Genomic DNA, 19494 nt, shown 5'->3' with positions numbered 1-19494 from the left:
TCCCAGCTCTACCTCATCCTCCCTTCCCGACACAAAACGCAGCTCTCCCAAGGCTCACTTCCCTACGCATCCCAACTGGCACAGGACAGTCCTCCCTGGGCTCTGAAGGGTTGCCCATTCCCGGTGGGACCAGACCGGCTGCGGAGATGGTTCCCAGGAAGGGGATGCAGGCACGGCTCCAGCCGTCGCTCTCCGTGCTCACCCTCGGAAGTCGCGTAGCTTTCCTTACCATAACACAACTTCAGCGAGACACACGCTTCCCATTCCTGGGGGTGAAAACCTGGCTTTGCGCTCTGGGGAGGCTGTTAGGAATGTGTCAGGCCGCATTCTCAAATGTGCCCTTATCCACCGGAGGAATCTTGTCATAGAATCATAGAATCATTAAGTTGGAAAAGAGCTTTGAGACCATCGAGTCCAACTTTACCCATCTACTACTAAACCATATCCCTAAGCACCTCATCCAACTGTGTTTTAAACATCTCCAGGGATGGTGACTCAACCACCTGCCTGGGCAGCCTCTGCCAGTGCTGGAGAAACCTTTTGGTAAAGGAATTTTTCCTAATCACACACAGAGAATGGTTTAGGTTGGGAAAGATCATCGAGTCCAACCATTGATCCAGCCCTGCTGAGTCCGCCACCAGACCATGTCACCAAGCATGACATCTCCTCGTCTTTCAAACACCTCCAGGGATTGTGACTCAACCACCTCCCTGGGCAGCCTCTTCCAATGCTCGACAACGCCTTCGGTAAAGAAATTCCTCCCAACATGCAACCTAGATCTCCCCTGGCACATCTTGAGGCCATTTCCCCTTGTCCTGTCTAATCTGAACCTCCCCCAGTGCAACCTGAGGCCATTCCGTCTCATTCTATCGCCTGTCACTTGGCAGAAGAGACCAACATCCACCTCACTACAACCTTCTTTCAAGTCATAGAATCACAGAATCCCTAGGTTGGACAAGACCTTGAGGTCATTGTGTCCAACTGTACCTGGCCACTACTAAACCATATCCCTAAGCACTTTCATCTACCCGTGTTTTAAACGCCTCCAGGGACGGTGGCCCAACCACCTCCCCGGGGCAGCCTCTGCCAGCGCCTGACAACCCGTGGGGTGAAGAAAATTTTCCTGACGTCCAATCCGAACCCCTCCCGGCACAACTCGAGGCCGTTCCCTCTCCTCCTATCGCCTGGCGCTTGGGAGAAGGGACAGGCACCCGCCTCGCTACAACCTCCTGTCGGGTCGTTGTGCACAGTGACAAGGTCTCCCCTCGGCCTCGGTTTCTCCAGGCTTTTATTCCCTTTGGCTTCCAAAGGACGGAGCAGCGCTCCTGCCCCTGCGCCCCCCGCGCAGCCGGGGCTGCCCCGCGCTCAACAAAGGCTCCGGGGAGGGCCGGGAGGCAGCGCCGAGCTCCGGTCCCCCCGGGAAGATGCTCGGGAGGCAGCGCCGAGCTCGGAGCCGCCCGGGAAGATGCTCGGGAGGCAGCGCCGAGCTCGGGTCCGAGCTCCCCGCCCGCCGCCCCCCGTCCGGACTCACCAGGCGCGGCTGGGGGCAGGTGTGCTCCAGCTCCTCCATGGCCTCGGAGCGCCGCCGCCGGTCGCGGGGGGGGTCGGGGGTGCCGGTTCCTGACTCAGCACCGCGGGCGAGCACTGGCATGGCCGCCCGGCACGCACGTGTCCCCGTGTGTTTCCCCCGCGCGCGCGCCCCCGCCCGCTCCTCCTCGCCCGGGCGCGCGGTGGGGGGGGGGGAGCGGGGAGGGCGCCGCCGCTCGCTCACGCGCGCGCCCGCCCCGAGGGGGGTCTCCCCGCCAGCCGCCCGCCGGCGCGGCACCCGCGCGTCGCCATGGCAACCGGGCGGCCGCCGTGCCGCCGTCCCGCCGCCGCCCCGCCGCGCGGAGGCCGCCGCCGCCCAGTCATCTGCACGCGGCTTCCCGATTGGCCGGCGCGCCGCGGCCCGGCCCGCGCCTGCAGCCCCCTCGCTGCGTGCCCGCCCCGCGGGGAATGCCGGACAGCAGGAGGAGCGTATCCGCCCAACGCCCTCCCAGGCACGGGAACGGGCTGCCCGGGGAGGCGGCTGAGTCCCCGTCCCCGGAGGTGGTTAAAGGACGGGTGGATGGGGTGCTCAGGGGTATGGTTTAGTAGTGGACAGGTATGGTTGGAGTTGATGATCTCAAAGAGCTTTTCCAAGCAAGCGATGATGATGCTATGATTCTATGATTTCGGAAGGTGAGCTGCCCCAAGAGTTGTCCTCACTCATAATAGAATAGTTTGGGTTTGAAGGGACCTTAAAGATCATCTAGTTCCACCTCCTGCAATGGGCAGAGACACGTTCCACCAGCCCAGGCTGCCCAAGGCCCCATCCAACCTGGCCTTGAACGCCTCCAGGGATGGGGCAGCCACAGCTTCCCTAGGCAACCTGTGCCAGCACCTCACCACCCTCATCGTGAAGAATTTCCTCCTTATGTCTAGTATAAATCTGCCCCTCTCCAGTTTATATTCATTGTCCCTCATCCTATTGCTACAAGCCTTTGTAAAAAGTCCCTCCCCAGCTTTCTTGTAGCCTTTTCAGTTATTGGAAGGTCACTATAAGATCTCCTCGGAGCCTTCTCTTCTCCAGGCTGAACAACCCCAACTCTCTCAGCCTGTCCTCCTATGGAAGGTGCTCCAGCCCTCTGATCATCCTTGTGGCCCTCCTCTGGGCCCATTCCAACAGTTCCATATCCTTCTTGTGTTGAGGATTCCAGAACTGGACACAGTACTCCAGATGAGGTCTCACGAGAGAGGAATAGAGGAGCAGAATCACCTTCCTTGACCTGCTGGCCACGCTTCTTTTGATGCAGCCCAGGATACGGTTGGCCTGCTGGGCTGCAGGCGCACGTTGCTGGCTCATTCGATCTTCTCATCGACCAGCACCCCCAAAGTCCCAAGCAAGTGGTCCCATCATTCTATGACCTGAAAGGAGTTCATAGCAAGGGGTGTGTTGGTCTCTTCTGCCACGTGACAGGCGACAGGGTGAGAGGGAATGGCCTCGAGCTGCACCAGGGGAGGCTCAGACCCGACCGGGCATGGGCGGCCCCGGCGGCTCCCGCGCGGTGCGGTTCGACCCGTCCGGACCCTCCCGCGGGCCGGGGAGGCGCGGGCGGTGCTGAACGGACAGCTCCCGCGGCCCCGCACCGCCCCCTGCAGGGCGCCCCGCTCGCTGCAGGGGCGGGACTGGAGGGATGGAGCACAGAGAATAAACTCTGGTCTGCTGCTGGACGTGATGTATATATCGACAGATTATATACGTATATATATAGCAAAAGTATTGTACACTCCCATCTTAAAGTAGCGAGTTAGTTTAAGCAACAATTCTTAGCCAGCTTGCAGTGAGAAAGTACGTGACTACTTAACTTGGCGGATAACAGGCAGGGAATCAAATAAAAACGGTAGAAAAGCCATTGGAACTGCCTGGTATTTACAGGACCAAGAAGAAACGAATGCTTGAAGCAGAGTGCAAGGAGCATGAGTAGCTGGGAAAGGTGTTATGAGAACAGGGCACGGTGCTGAAATTGCTGCTAGCATGGGACAAATAACAAGTTGGTGCTCAGCCGGCTCAGGCCCAGGCCACTTGAGGAGCAGGGGGTGCTGCTAACCCTTTTTGCAGTCCCCAGGAGGAAGATAAATGGAGCTGGGCTGGACGGATTGCATCAACAGGGAATACATGAACATCTTTGAACCAGGGGATGCCCTGAGATTGCAGTGCCTATCAGCCCTGCCCACCCCAGCACCATCCTCCATCTCCTTCTCCTGCTCAGTGAGCCGGCACCATCTGGCAGGTTGCTAAGTTTTAATGTAGGTGTAACAGATTAAAGTACAATAGTGTGTTTGAACAACGAAGCATATTTGATTTAACCGTGACTTAGTGGTCCTGTCTTTGCACCCTGGTATCTATAAACGAACCTAATACAGTGACCTTCATGGTCCCTTCCAGCCTAAGCCATTCTGCGATTCTATGACTCTATACCTACTCACTTCAGCTTGGGTTGAGTTTCTAGGCAATGCTTTTTTTTGCAAATTTGTGGTACTAGAGAAATGAATTTGCTTTTTAGTGAAAGGAATTATAACAGTTTTGGTAAAATTCTGCCAGGAGATGGATAACAAGACATAGTTGTAATGGTAGCAGCTCTGTCTAAATGCAGTGAAATGTTTCCATCACAGCCCAATATGTGACAGAGGTCTCTTAGCGAGGAACGTGGCTAATGCCTGCCCTGGAGTCATGACTATATCTCCAGTTGTGCTATGCAGCTGCTTCACCGCACACAGCTGTGGCTTCCTCACTGCTGAAGTGAGTGGCCTACCTACTCTTAAATAGCATGAGCAGATGACCAAGATGATAAAGAGCCAACACTTTCTAGAATGGAAAGACTCCATCGGCTGTTGTTAACCTTGCTAGATTCGTTCAAGTGGATTCCAGTTCAATGAGCACTGTGAACATTTTTTTTAAAATTAAACTTCAGCAAGAGACATGAACATTTAAAGCCATACAAAGCCGTGAGGAGTTATAAGAGAACTATGCCTCAGGGTCATTCCCTCAGACTTGGGAGCTTAATTTCAACTGTCTTGTCTTTTGCACATCTTCAAAGGAGGCCCAGTGGAATACAAAAGAAATATATGAGCTATACGAAAGGGAAAGAGGTAGATAAGTGGAGAAGAGGAGATGAGGAAGAAAGTAGAAAGAAAAGAGAATGTGAAAAGAAAGAATGAGACAGCAGTCAAGAAAAAAGGAAAATACATGGCAAAAGAGGTACCTGAGCAAGGAAATCAGGCAGCTAAATTAACTATACCACACAGTGGAATCTTTTTCTCATAACTAAGTTCCTTTATGAGTTATTCTGTGAGGACTGCTCACATGTAATGGAAAGCATACTCAAGGGAAATGATTAAACCATGATTAATGCAGCACTCTGCCTGAAATCGGTACCTCATTTTCTCAGGAAAAATATTTGCAGGAGTGTTGCGCTGTTAGAAGAATATTTGGACAGCTTGGCTGAGCAACATCAAGACTAGAGCATCCAAAGGTAGCCCTTTTATAAACCCAAACACATACACCAGTTGTTAAGAGACCAGTGCCAGTGTGATGAAGGAGTATCGCTGGGTACAGACACACGTGGGGTCAGTGTTCAGCCGTTCCAGACCAGGCAGGTGCATGGGAATAGAAATTAAAGGGAAATGGACTTTCATGCAGCTAGATGATTGCCAATAAAGTGGAAATCTAAATACCTTTGCCTTTTATTTATTTTGAGTACGGAAGGGTGAATTTCATCTTTGTTTTCATGCTGAGAGTTTGCTATTGACTCTGGCTGCATTTTGATTCAGTTTTTATCGAGATAAATTTTTCCATATACATGTAGCATTAAAGAAAAATGCCTTCAGTGGGGTTATCACCTATATCTCAGTTGTGCCAGAATTTCAAAACAGAAGTAGAATACATATTTTGCTGCTTATTTTATTCCCACCTTTATATTTTTTCCCTTTGGTTTGAACAGCATGATTAAGACATGTTGTGTACCTTATTAACAGCACGCACAAGAGAAAGTTGAAATAAGAGCAGAGGGAAGGTTGTGGAATCTGGCATGTCTATCCATATAGAATTCACTACAGGTCATCTTGGCTCTGTTGGTCTTATTCAGCATACTAGATATCCTAAACTGCATCTACTTTCAGCTGTGGGGGCAAAATGGGCCTTCAATAGGCTAGGATATGTCTTCTTTATCCTCTAAAATAAATATATAAAAATAAGGTTTGACTGGAGAAGCCAAGCAGATGGTCTTCTGTAAATCCTTACAAGTCAGATAACTTTTAAAGGAACAGTGGAGCAAGAGTGATGGATGGGAAGGTTCATGCATCTAATTTATTTTATGTAACAAAATATCCTGCACCAAGCTGCATAGAATCTCCTGGGCATTCTCCTGCCATTCCTTCAGAAGTAACAGGGATGTATAGCCACGGCCTGTAATGACTGAGCACTTAGCAACCACTGCTTGGGCTTGAATAGACATCTGGTGCATAAAAATCCTGCCCCAAGGTGCAGAAATTAATTTTACATGCCAACAAGCCAGGAAACTATGATCCCAATCCTCTTAACACCAATTCCAAGGTTTTAATTGAATAGACAGCAAACAGGGAAAAACCTTAGCCAGTATCTCTCATATATGGTGGGGCATTTTCTATACGGGATTTCAGTTTGCAAAATGGGACAAATAATTCTCAAAGTATGAAAAACATAAAAGTACATTAAGTTTAGGTGCTATGCTTAAATCCTCTCCTTTCTCAAACTAGAAGTATTCTCTCTCTAACTTTCGTCATCAGCCACACATTAAAAATATTCTGCGTAGATCCTCCTGTATCTTCAAGCTCTCATTTTTAAACATCTTCTTGCTTTCCCCCCCTCCCCTTTTTTCTATTTAGTCATTCATATTTTTAAAATCTTTTAGTGAAGCATCGATCAGTGCCCAGAACTGTAACTAAACAAACTTCAGTTCCTTGTAGACACCAGCACCTATAAACCCTCTATCATGCTTTTACCAATTTACGCACGTTAAACTGATTCTAGCAAACTAGCACTGGTAGGCTCGCATGGCTTAATTCTGAACACATATTAATGTGTCTGCTTCCCTCAGAGGGCTTTTTTGTCTCTGTATTTAATGGATTAAGATAAGCAAGAAGCTTACTTCATCAAACTTACTATAACCAGGTTCGTATCTATGCTGTTTAGTATACACCAATTGCTTTCTTATCTTAAGGCAAAATCCTGGAAGGAGCAACCTGTACTTGAACATGGTGAATAAACCCATTAAAGGGTTTCCCTGCTTGAGCAGGGAAATGATATGCATTTCACAACTAGCTAGCAAGGAGTACTTTCTGCTTCTTCTAATGGTAAAGCAATCATATAGCCTGCTATCTGCAACACAGTATAATGACTTAGATACGAGCCACTTGCTGATAAGGTGTTTTGGCTTAGATGCCCACAGTTGTCAAGAGATGTTATTGCCACAGAGAAGTTTGTAAATACTTGACAAAGTCTCCAGGCTAAGGATCACAACATTTGTGTTATTAAAGAAAATGTACTCCATTATTCTGATGGTCTTTGTGAAAGCAGGGACTGGAATGTTTTGCAGCCCCTGGAGAATATTGTCAAGTGTCTGAAGCACCACAGTGGATCTCAAGCACCAGGCAGCACAGTAGTTGTATTTAAAAATGTCTTCCTACAAGAGAGGTTGCAAGAGTTTCCTCACTTATAACCAAACCACAATGAAGAGAAAAAGAACCTCACATATTTTCTGTTCAAAAGTCAGCAGGAAACTATGGAAAACCAGGGACTGGTACAGTTAAACACTGTTTGACTTCAAAGCCAAACATCTACAAGAAACAACATAGAATAAATCCTTAAATATTTAACAGATGACCTGAATTTTACTTCACTGCATATATTTTGGATCCTGAAAGTTTTAATGACTGTCAACTGCAAGACTTTATAAGATGGAGGAAAAGCTTATGTCTGGTGCAGATTGATTAAAACACTCTGTTTCTATATATGCATATATGTATGTTATCTATCTATCTATCTATCCATCCATCTATCTATCTATGTCAAACTAATACTGGACATGCTAGAATTAGTAGTCAAAAATAGCAGAAAAAGATACCTTATTGTTGAGATGATCAGTTAGCTAAATCACATATTTTTAGACTGAGATTAAAACCTCACAGTGGTAGAAATTCTTTTTTTCCCCACCTGCATAGGCGTGAGGGAAAGGGAGAAAATGATATACATGAATTTAAATACACCCTGTTGGTTTTCACTGCCTCCAGCACTATTGCTTTGATGCTCCCATGTAATGTCGATACTGCAGCTTTAATTCACTTTAAGTAGTTCATCACCCCAGTGGAATGCACACTGCTTATAAACTACCACCTTTTCATTAGAATAAGTTCAAAATATTTGCCATTTATGAAAAAAGTTTTACAGAATTGTATATGGATGAAACCCATAAGGTTTCTTTTTTTATATGCAGTGACAGCCTGTAAATGATGAAAAGTAAAAACACAGGATCTGGTACAAAATAATCTTATACCTGATTCTTACCATAATTCCACAGTGCAGATGTGATTTTTAATAAATTACATATTCTTAGGATGCCTGTATATAATCAACTTAGTCAGGCTTTGTAGAAGAGTTTCATTCAAAATGTGTTCATTCCAGTACAGTTTATAGGTAAATAATCTGAAATCTATAAATTCTGGAAAAGTGGCTTTTGATGATGCCATTCTTCCATGCTGTATAGCACTGATTTGAATAAGTGGGCTACTCACTTTGGGGTAGGTTCTTTGTGTTCCCAGTCTTTCATGAATTAATTTTATTAGCAATTTTGAAGAAAAATGGTGAGAAATTATGGTTGGGTTTTGACCAAGAGACTATCTGTCTTCATTTTATTTTCCACAGTCAGAGAGGTGGTCACTGAGCCAGGCAACATTCAGTCTGTCTGTCCCATTATTAAAGTACTCTGTTGCACTTGCTAATTTTAACAATCAAGCTTTGAGTTACTGGGTTATCAGGGCAGGATAAGGGATTTCTGTTATACTCCCTGTGTTATTTTGGGTTCTCTATAGGTTTCTTGCAGGGTGGTGCAAATACAGTACTACAACTGCAACTTTACTGCTAACAATATAAAGCCGAGTATTACAGATCTCACTCCTTCATATATCCCATTATGAACTTTGACTAAATGATTTGTATTCTATCTGCTCTGCTTCTTATTGTTACAGCTACGATACGATTTAAGAAAAATCTCTTTCTTATTTACATTTAAACTATGTAGTTATCTCTCCTTTCTCTATTCCCCTCTTCTGGCTTTCTAGATACACACTCCAACCCCTTCAAATCCACACAAAGCTAAAACTGCCTTTCTTGCATATATTTGCATTGCACTGACCTTTAATCTATCTGGTGCCTTCCTTTTCCCCCAGCTCAATTTCAGACTTCTTGGACCGATTCCCAGAATTCTGCAACTCTTTTTTTCTAGTACTATAAGTCTCCAACATTTTTATTTCTCTCCACTGTTCTTGTCAACCTTTACCTTCCCACTTGTCATTTTGTCATTCAACTGCCATCACAGTTTTTATTTCCCATACTATCTCAAATGCAAACCTGCCTAGTAAAACATGAAAAAAGTCTTACTATAAACTGCATTCAAGTGTTGGGGCTTCATATTTAATATTTAGGTACCCAAAAACTTAATAATTGGAAGGTTTTGTAATCTGGGTGGAGATACACACCTTACTTAAAACAAAATATGTACTCAGGCTCAGTAAAATGATTATCTACTAACTGGCATGGCTTTTACTACTTATTAAGATTGTTTGACCCTAAGATCTTATTCCAGTTGCTTAGAACTTTGTCAGCTTTGAAACTTTCGATCTGACCTGCTACCAGCTGGACATCTTCTGGCCACTGAGCAGTTATGGACAGCTTCCACCAGTACAATGCATCTAGCTGCTTCTGCAAAAGACATTGAGAATAACCTGCAGATATTTTTAGGGACTTTTCCTTTGAAATAATTAAGAGCTGTCACAATTGGAAGGAGAGATCTGATATTTGTTTGGAAGCTTTGCACTTGTAACAGTGGTGTGATGTTTTCTGTTTTCATGAAAACTGGGCAAATGTGGTCTTGGATATAAGTCACTTCATATAAGTCAGGGCCCTGAGGGCACTAAAAGACCCTGATGGCCCTGACAAGCCTCACTTAGAACCTCCAACCCACACACTCTGCCTGTGGAATCAGGGGCTTTATTTAAGCTTCATACCTCCACGCCTTTGCCCTGAAGACCCCTTCCCCTGGTCTGGACACATAGTCGTAGACTGATTTCCTGGCTTGACTGTAGCCCTGCCTCACTTCCGTAGACCCACCTGGTGATTCCTGGACCTGATCCTAACCCTGACTTGCAGACTGACTAAATGGGTTGACCTTTGGCCGGCCTCATTGCCACAATATTGCCTTGTAATCTGGACTGTTGGTTAGACTGAGACACCCTCTCCTGTTCTGTCCTGCTCAATTTGCTCACGTACTGTGGGACGGGGTCCTGGCTGGTGAGGGTCCTGACCTCACCAGCAGCGTGATTCCCCCTTGGTTCTTTCCTGTAACAGCATCTTCTGTTCTGCCTAAAGTAAGGCAGATAAAGGCACCAGAACTGATTGGGAGGACTCCTTCTCTCAGGCTCGTAGTTACTTTCCTGATACTGTCCACAAGGAATAATCAACAGCATCTTAGTTGGACTTGATAGAAAGCAAAAACTTGTGACTGGCTAGTGTTGGACAGTAGTATCGGATGCCGGTGGAACAGGGACACACAAGCAGACACCTGAAAAGCACCATAGAATGCTAACTAGGTGGCAGATCGGATACAGAGAACCCAAACTGGTCATCCACTGTTTGTAAAAACTTTGTGCTCTCAGCTCCCCATCAGAAAAGAAAATCTCAACCCCTCCTTTATGATGGTAACTGTTATGCTATTTCTGAGGCATTTGTACACTACAGTGATAAGCTTTTTTAAAGAAAGAAGCACCAACTCTTCCCAAGGTATAAGACATAAGGAGGCTAACCACTGAGCTTTGAGTGGAGCATGAATAGCATGCAGTAAAAGAAAACTTGGGTCATGGTCCTTAGACTGAAGCAGGGAAAAAGTCTTAGGAAAAACAACAAGAAAACATCTTATTTATAAAAAAACCCAAAACCCCAACAAACAAAACACAACCCAAACCTCACTTAATAGAAGGCTACATTTACTACCTTTTTTGATAAACTAATTAAGTAAAAGGGGGGTGGGAGGAAGGAAAGGGCAAAGTCTTCCTGAAGAAATTTTGTTTTGTAAAAACAGAACGAGGGAAGATAAGATGCAGGCTGTAAAGAATCAGCCAGAGGAGTAGTCAAACACAAAAGCCATGTTGTCAGACTTGTACAACCCTGATTAGCATCATTGGGCCTGATCCTGGTATCCATCCACAGTCTGACTTTGTGGCTTGACCTTGGACCTGCCTCATCACCATGGATTTGTCTGCTCTGGATTTCAGGGCTGACACTAGCTCCCATGCCCAGGCAGTCTGCAGGGATTGGGGTATGGGGCCTCATCTGCCCTGCCAGCCTCTGCTTGGATGCTCTGTCCACAGGGAGCAGCAGGACATTGCTGTGACCTCATGCTGTGTGCACAGCCTTTACCAGCACCAATGCAGCAACAGAGAAGTGTCAGGATTGCAACTAGACTTTGCAGTGTATCATGGCACTTTTCTCCTTTCTACCCAAGAAACGTGAAATGGTGAGTGCTGAGAGTATTCACCAATGGAAGCACATTTGATCTTCAGCCAGGTCTTGATACGGAACAGCCTCTCTGCAATAATGTTCTGCTTATACATTAATTGTTCATTTTTATAAGACTAGGACTGTAAAGAGAAGCGCTGAAAGTAGTTTAAACAGACTTTTATGCTGCAGCAATTACTGTATGCTTTTGAATACTATTGGCATCAGACTTAATTCTCAGATATTATAATTATATGAGAGCTCATTCTCTGTGAGTTTCCTCTAGCCTGTCTTCTCTCTTTAATTTACAGTATAATATTTTGTACTTTTCTTTTAGGCTTGAATAGGAATATTATATTAGGCAAGCAGGTGATGATATCCTGCTCTCCATTCTGGTTAGTGTGATTCCATTAATTCTGGTTGAATTACTAGGATTTGCTGTAATTTAACTGCAATCAGAATATAACGTGTTTAAATACAGTGTCTCTGGATGTTCATGCCATAGACCTTTTTTTACTGTCAGAATGGAAATTAATGTGTTGTTCTAGTTTCTGTTTCACGTTTATGTTTCACAGCATTAATATCCCAATACTGAATTTATTCTCTTTATCCTGATGTTAGCAGTTAACTCAGGGAGGGATTAAAAAAGAGCTGTGCAGTGATAAAAAGGTATTTACAGGCCTGGTAAGCAAGAACCTGCTCTTTGAACATAAATTTTGCATTGTCATCTTTAGCGATGAACAAATGGAGAAGCACCTACTTCTTCATATTTCTATCAGTTCATATTTCTAACCTGTGAAAAGTTTTGAAAACAAAGATCTCTTGGTAAGCAATAACTTGAGGTTTTTAATTTTTAATTTGCATAATCTGTGCTCCTTTAGGAGTTTAATCCCCCACACAGTTAAGTAATTCATGCTGAAATGTTACGTGACTAGTATGTAGTTTAGAAAGCAGCTGTTGAAGTGAAGTGGTCAGAGATGGATCATATTAAAGGTAAAAAAACATTTAAATCAATTGACAGATAACATGAATTAATTCAGACAAGTGTAAGGATTATCACACAGCATGTACAGGACAACCAGGTGATCAGGCCTAGCCAGCATGGGTTCATGAAAGGCAAGTCTTGCCAACTAACCTAATCTCCTTCTATGACAAGGTGACCCACTTAGTGGATGAGGGAAAGGTTGTGGACGTTGTCTACCTAGACTTTAGTAAACCCTTCAACACTGTTTCTCACAGCATTCTCATGGAGAAACTGGTTGCTTATGGCTTGGATAGGTGTACTCTTTACTGAGTGAAAAAATGGCTGGATGGCTGAGCCCGGAGAGTTGTGGTAAATGGAGCTAAATCCAGATGGCAGCCAGACACACGTGTTTTCCCCAGGGCTCAGTGTTACAGCCAGTTCTGTTTAATACCTTTATCGATGATGAGGGGATTGAGTGCTCCCTCAGTAAGTTTGTAGATGACACCAAACCAGGTGTAAGCATTAGTCTGCTTGAGGGCAGGAAGGCTCTGCAGAGGGACATGGACAGGCTGGATTAAAGGGCTGAAATCAACTGTATGAGGTTAAACAAGGCTAGGTGCTGCATTGTGCACTTGGGTCACAACAACCCCACGCAACACTACAGGCTCTGGGATGAGCAGTTAGAAAGCTGCCCAGCAGAAAAGGACCCAAGGGTGCTGGTCAACAGCTGGCTGATCATGAGCCAGCAGTATGGCCAAGAAGGACAATAGCATCCTGGCTTGTATCAGAAATAGTGTGGCCAGCAGGAGTGGGGAAGCAATCATGTCCCTGTACTCAGCACTCGTGAGGCCACGCCTTGAATTCTGTGTTCAGCTTTGGGCCTCTCAGTACAAGACGGAGATTGGGGTGCAAGGAAGCTGGTCTGGAGAACAAGTCTTATGAGGAGCAGCTGAGGGAACTGTGATTGTTTAGCCTGGAGTAAAGGAGGCTGAGGGGAGACCTTATCACTCTCTACAACTACCTGAAAGATGTTGTAGGGAGCTGGATGCGTGTTGCTCTCTTTTCCCAGGTAACAAGCAATAGGACGAGAGGAAACACCCTCAAGATGTGCCAGAGGAGGCTTAGATTGGATATTAGGAAACATTTCTTCAGTGAAAGGGTTGTCAAGAACTGCAACAGGCTGCCCAGGGAAGTGGTGGAGTCATCACCCCAAAGATATTTAACAGACATATAGATGGGACACTCTGGGACATAGTTTAGTGATGGACTTGGCAGTGCTAGGTTAAGAGTTGGATTTGATGATCTTTTCCAACTTAAACAATTCTACGATTCTGTTAAAAGCAAGAAAATGAAATACTCCATATTTTTAGGAAACATACACATAGAGTATATATACATTGATATCCTGAGCACTAGCATGCACATACATACAATATAACAATATTGAAGCATTTTGAGTTAGACATAATACAGGTAAACATGCTACCTTGCCATAATTCGTGGTTTACTCACATTCTGGGTTTTATGTCACTCCTCTTAGTTTCAACAGATTTTTTTTCCACCATCAAAGAAATTACCAACCATAAGCCTAATCTGTAATGTCTGAATCAAAGAGCTTTATATTTTTGTCTTACTGTCTTAGAGACAGATGAAGCATGCCCTATACATAGAAAGGAAGACAAGAATAATGCTCAATACTGTAATTATTCTGTCCTTTTAACTCAGGTTTGATACTATACTCCATTTGAACTGTCATATGTTAATATACACTACTGTTTACACTATCTTACTTGCAATGAGTTTATGGTATTTTTCTACTCATAACTTGTGTATTTAAATTACAGCTCTAATAAAACAACATAGAAAATACATCTTTGTCACCTTTCGCTGAAATCCGGGAGCTTCCTGAGCTGCTTCTTCTGTACTGAATTTTTGGCTGCCTACCATCTTCGTTACTGTGCTTCTCTTGCACTTTTCTCCGTAGCTGTCACACTTTCCTTGAGAGAACCTTGGGTGGCTCTGAACTGCACAGCAGAATTCCCACTTCTTGTACTTCAAAGACAATTGAGCTAAGGTCACACCAAGTTGTTATTGTATGACTGTCCCAAGGGAGGTTAAAGATCAGTTCAAAGCAATGTACTGTGATAAAGCCATTTAGTAGAGAGGTCCCAGATCTTGCTGGGTTATTTTTCTTCTCCAAAGCAAAGCGCATCCTCTGCCCTTCCCCCCCTTCTTTTTTTCCCCTCAGCAGCATTTAAATATGCTTGTCATGCTGTGCTGCTGGAAACAGATGCATTCTTGTTATAGCCACAGATGAAGGTCAGGATTGAACTAGCATTCATGAAAAAGGCTTTTGTTTGATCCGTGCTGTCCCACAGTGGAGCTATGGCAACAACTTCAGTTTGGTAAATTAAATGTATCACTGTGTACCGGCCCAAATCATGGCATCACCTGAATGACAAACATGCTACTGTTTGTATGATAGCTCACAAAGGGTATTGTCTTCTTTTAATCAAAAACGTTAAAATCCAGTCAATTCAAAATTCCAAAGCATGTGAAAGCAGCATCACTTTTTTTTTATTCAAAATGAACAAAGTTGTGACATGGTTATTTTATACATATTTCTCTATCATAGCTTAAAAAATCTGAGTAACTTCTCAATTTGAACCCCATATCATGCTCAGTGATGTAAGCTTGCTTTCTGCAAGTGTTTAAAAACAGAAAAAAACACAGTGGATATGACATGACAGGCCATCCACAGGTATCACAAGCATTCTTCCTAGAGCTGTCAGTGTTTCCAGAGATATGGGTTTGCTACAATCAAGATGATCTAATAGCTAGTTACAGCTGAGAGAGGTTGTCTGATTCTCTTGAGTGCTTGGGAATGGGCATTCTGACTGTCAGGGTGGCTAAGTGAAAAGACCTGTGTCTTTTGGCACCAGGGAGCTGCTGCCGCTGGTTAAGGTGTCTCTTCCGATTCCATCTAAGACTAGGTCCAGCAGTGAGAGGTATCTATACTAGGAACTGGGTAGATGAGTTAGAAGGATCAGTGTCTGGGAATTTGCTGTTACCAATGTGAAGGAGTCCTTGTTAAGAACGAAAATAACTTTTCAGTTTCAGAACCATAAAAGTTCTTCTAGAGAGTTGAAAATAGTATATCCAGGCCAAACAATACCAGGTAATGCTCCTCTAACAGCATATCAGCCATAAGGACAGTCCTATTTGCTCTCAAATGGCTCTGGAATGTTGGTGGTACCTGCCTTTGTAAGAAGCTGGAGTCATTGCCCACCTACTTTCATGCGCAGCAAAAGCTGCTCCAGAAAATTCTGCAGATAAAGTTGGCAAGTTCTTTCTGTAGTGACTGGCCAACACTGCTGGTTTTGGAAAAAAAAGATCAAGGTTAATCTGTGGTGAAACAGGATAAACCTCACCAGTTTCCCTGGCTTTCTTAATGAGGGCACAGGCAGGTGGATCTAAGCCATTTTAAAGGACAGAACTTGTAAAACTTTGCTTGTCTTAACTGATGCTTTTAAAAACATTTCTAGCTATACTCAGAATGGAAATAAATCCTTTTCTGGACGCAGCTCTTGCTCCTCAGCTGAAGGCTGCTGTGTCATACTCCCAAAACATGAGAGTGAAGGTAACTCTGTAAGATCAAGAAGAGCAGAACATACCCCACCTTCCCCCTACCCTCTCCCTGCCAAAATTACATGTAGGAAGGGCAAAAGCTCTCTGAGCTCTCCATGCACTTGGCCTCTTAAGAAATCCAGTCTGAATCTATTTTTTTCATGTCTAGCAAGGAGGAAAAACAAACGGTAAAAAAGGAAATAGGAAGGCAACTGCTGTATTATCTATTTCGTCACTGAACTGGCCAACCACTATCTGTCTCTGAAAAGATTAGGGAGCAATTTACTTACTAAAGGAGTTACTGAAACTTGCGACAAGAGGCTAATGATACCTACTCTAAATAAGCCAAAATAAATCCATGGCTGTTATGGATATTACCCATAGTCTGTCATGATCACCCTCCTTGCTTCTGTGGTTATGTTTTCCTTAAAAGCGTGTGTGAAACGCCTGTTCCTCCCAGCAGGGACCCATCTTTGTTGTTGCAGGCTGTCCTTGACCCTCACACCGTATCCTGGCTCCAGCTTTCAGATGACTGACATCAACCACCACCCTACCCCAGACTCAGGGGAGTGCACTTCCTTGCTTTGCCCCAACAAAGGCACCACTCTGCTAGGGTTTACAGGGCCCTAACCCACTGCAGCAGGTGGGAGCCCTGCTGAGGGTCCCTGAGGAGCTGCCCTGGAAGCAACACTGACCCGAGGTTGCGAGGTCGCCGGCACACCCCTCTTGGATGAAGAGAGTGAGGAAGTAACCCTTGGGATGAGCTAAGGTCCTCCTTGGGATGAACTAACCCTTGGGATGGACTAGCCCTCAGGATAGACTAACATCACCCTTGGGATGGACTAAGCCTTGGGACTAACTAACATCCTCCTTGGGATGAATTAACCCTTGGGGTGGACTAACCCTTAGGATGAACTAACATCCTCCTTGGGAAGAACTAACATCACCCTTGGGCTGAAACAAGCCTTGGGATAAACCAACACCCACCCTGGGATGAACTAACACACCCCTCCCCGGGCTAACCCCCCCCTCCGGGCGGCCCCCCCGGGAAGCGGGGTGGGGGGGCGGGAGGCGCGCGGAGGCCCCGCCCCCAGCGCGCGCCGCGGCCGCCGATTGGCTGCGCGCGCCCCGGCGGCTTTGCGGGGCTCCCGTCTCGCGCCACTTTCGGGAGCCTTTGGCGCGAGGCGCCATGGCCGAGAGCGGCGCGCGCGGAAGGGACGGTGAGGGCCGCGGGGCGGCGGCCTCGCACCCCCGCCCCTCCTCGTGCCCCCTCGCCCCACCATTCCTCCCCTCCTCCCCCCTTTGCTCCCCCCTTCCGTCTCCCCGCATTCCTCTCTCCCCTTAATCCCCCCGCCTTTCTTCCCTCATTGCTCCCCCGTCTGCCCTCTTTCTCCCTCCTTCCCCCCTCTCTCCCCCTTTCTTCCTCCCTCCTTCTCCCTCCCTCCTTCTCCCTTTCCGTCTCTCCTGCCCCCTTCCACCTCTCGGCTTATCCCCTTCTTCCCCATATTGCTCCCCCCCTTTCCTCTCCCCCTTTCTCCTCCTTCTCCCTTCTCCAGCCTTTCCCCCTTTCTTCCCCCTTTCCCCCTTCTCCCCCTCCCTATTCTCCCCTCCTTCTCTCCTTCCTCCCCCTTTTCTCCCCCTTCTTCCCCTCTTTCCTTTCCCCTTCCTCCCCCCTCTGCCCCCATTCCTTCCTCCATTCCTCCTCCCTCTCCCTCCATCCGTCCTCCTCCCTCCCCGTATTCCTCCCTTCCTCTCTCATTCCCTCTCTTTCTCCTCCCTCCTTCCCCCTCCTCGTCCCTTCGGTTTGGTGCGGGGGGGGCAGCGGCGCCCCGGGCGGGAGGGGGCGGGGGGGGGTAGCTCTCCAACCGGGACGTTCCCTACTCGTCCCTCCCCCGGCAGGCTCGGGGAACGGTGTCGGAGCCGCCCCCGGCGGGAGGGGTGGGGATGTTTTACCGGGAGGGGCGGCTTCTGCCCGTGCAGCCCTCTCCCGGTGCTGGCTTCCTTATCCCGGGTGAAAAGGCTGCAGGCTGAGCTCCCCGTCACCCCTGGAGTGACCCTAGGGGTACCAGCCTGGGATGCAAATTGGTTTGTCTGGGGGGGAGCGTGTGGCCTGAGGCGCTTGCTTACGGTAAACACAAAGGGCTGTCAGAAAATCTTGCAGGAATGCACCCACAGTGTTGTGGCACCTTTGCAATTCTTCCACATCTGGGACCGATCAGTGTAAATGCCCCTTTTTAGCTCATCCCGGTCCTTAGCAATACAAATCCTTACTTCATAGAATTGTAGAATGCCAGGTTGGAAGGGACCTCAAGGATCGTCTGGTCCAACCTTTTTAGGTGATCTATAGTTTAAACGAGATGGCCCAGCACCCTGTCAGCCTGAGCCTTAGAAGTGTCCCGTGCAGAGGAATCTGCCATTTCTGTGGGGAGATTATTCCAGGGTTTAACTGTTCTCATGGTGAAGAATTTTCTTATGGGATCCCATTGGAATCTTCCCAGGAGCAGCTTGTACCCCTTGTCTCAGCCGTGCCGCCTAGGTGCAGCTCCATTAACGATTTGACGTCTTGCTGTCATTAGAAGGGACTGGCTTTCTTCTCTGGCTGCCTGCCCTGGCCACTTGTACTAGCCCTGGGTTCTCATTTGACTGCAGTGGGGCATTCAGCTTGTCACAGGAAACCATTAGTTGTGTTCCTGGGCCGGTTGGTTGTCTGCTTTTGTGAGTTGGATTGGGACCCTTCATTCTCTGGGGTCAGATAGATGGTTCCCCCCAAAACCAAGAGACAGGAATAGGTTAAGAGAAGAGTACCTTGCTGAGGGAGTTTTGTGAAGGGAAGAAAGTGTATGAGGAGATGGGGTGGCGGTATCCTGCTATCAACAAATAACTAGTTTGTCTCAATCTAGCTGCACTCTTAAACATTGTGAAAGCGCCTAAAAAAGACCAACCCATCACTGCTTTGTGGCAGTGTAGGCCTTTTCTAAGTCTGTCTGTTCCTGAGTTGTCATGGAGACATGCAAAATAAAAGGAGTTGGAAATTCCCAAGGAAAGAGTAGGGGGGATCCTTTTCAAGTAAGAGTTGATGAGATTTGAGAGGTACTTTGGAAATCTAGGTGGTAGCTTCTTGCTGAATGCAAACTGGCATGAAGTCTGATTGATTGTCTGAAGCCATGCCTTCAGTATAATTCCAGCATTGCTTCTCGAGAGCCATCTGTCGCTCTGCTTTTAGCTGGGTAGGTCACAGTGTTCATTTTAAGCAAAACAACAACCATCTAGTAATACATCACTGAACATTAAATACCAAAGACAACAGCAGCAGCTCGTTTCTGAAGTTACTTCTCTTGTTCTTAATTAATTGCAGCTATGCATGAGTCTGGAAGTCATGCAGCATCACGATCAAGACGTGAGAATAAGTCTAGAAGAGGCCAGCAAGCAGCACTGGAACGTCTGAAAAAAGCCAAAGCTGGTGAAAAGATAAAATATGAGGTGAAAGTTCCTCATCTCTTCTTTTTAAGAAAAAGCGAATGCAAGCCGAGATGTTTAAATACCCTTATATGTATCTAAAAGTTAATGGGAAACAAAA

The 19494-nt window shown here is 46.2% G+C and overlaps 2 protein-coding genes across 4 annotated transcripts in view; one reads left to right on the top strand and one right to left on the bottom strand.

Moving 5' to 3' along the window:
- The window catches only part of PCYT1B (phosphate cytidylyltransferase 1B, choline), a 47166-nt gene extending 32838 nt beyond the window's left edge, over positions 1-14328 (bottom strand). For 2 of the 3 annotated variants that reach the window (XM_069873723.1, XM_069873741.1), the window contains exon 1: positions 1532-1692. In XM_069873723.1, coding sequence (XP_069729824.1) covers positions 1532-1651 — 120 coding nt within the window. In that variant the 5' untranslated portion in view covers positions 1652-1692. Of the gene's footprint in view, positions 1-1531; positions 1693-14171 lie in introns of those variants that run through there. The other variant, XM_069873732.1, reaches the window with a different exon arrangement.
- Positions 14329-17028: 2700 nt separating this feature from the next.
- The window catches only part of POLA1 (DNA polymerase alpha 1, catalytic subunit), a 206027-nt gene continuing 203561 nt past the window's right edge, over positions 17029-19494 (top strand). Inside the window, exons 1-2 of the mRNA XM_069873687.1 lie at positions 17029-17137; positions 19273-19397. Of these exons, the coding sequence (XP_069729788.1) occupies positions 17107-17137; positions 19273-19397 (156 nt within the window). The 5' untranslated portion in view covers positions 17029-17106. The remainder of the gene's footprint in view (positions 17138-19272; positions 19398-19494) is intronic.

This window comes from Phaenicophaeus curvirostris, chromosome 1, assembly GCF_032191515.1.
Source record: "Phaenicophaeus curvirostris isolate KB17595 chromosome 1, BPBGC_Pcur_1.0, whole genome shotgun sequence".
In the NCBI taxonomy this organism is placed as follows: domain Eukaryota; kingdom Metazoa; phylum Chordata; class Aves; order Cuculiformes; family Cuculidae; genus Phaenicophaeus; species Phaenicophaeus curvirostris.
The sequence above is the reverse complement of the archived record's forward strand: the minus strand, read 5'-3'. Positions and strand labels throughout refer to the sequence as shown.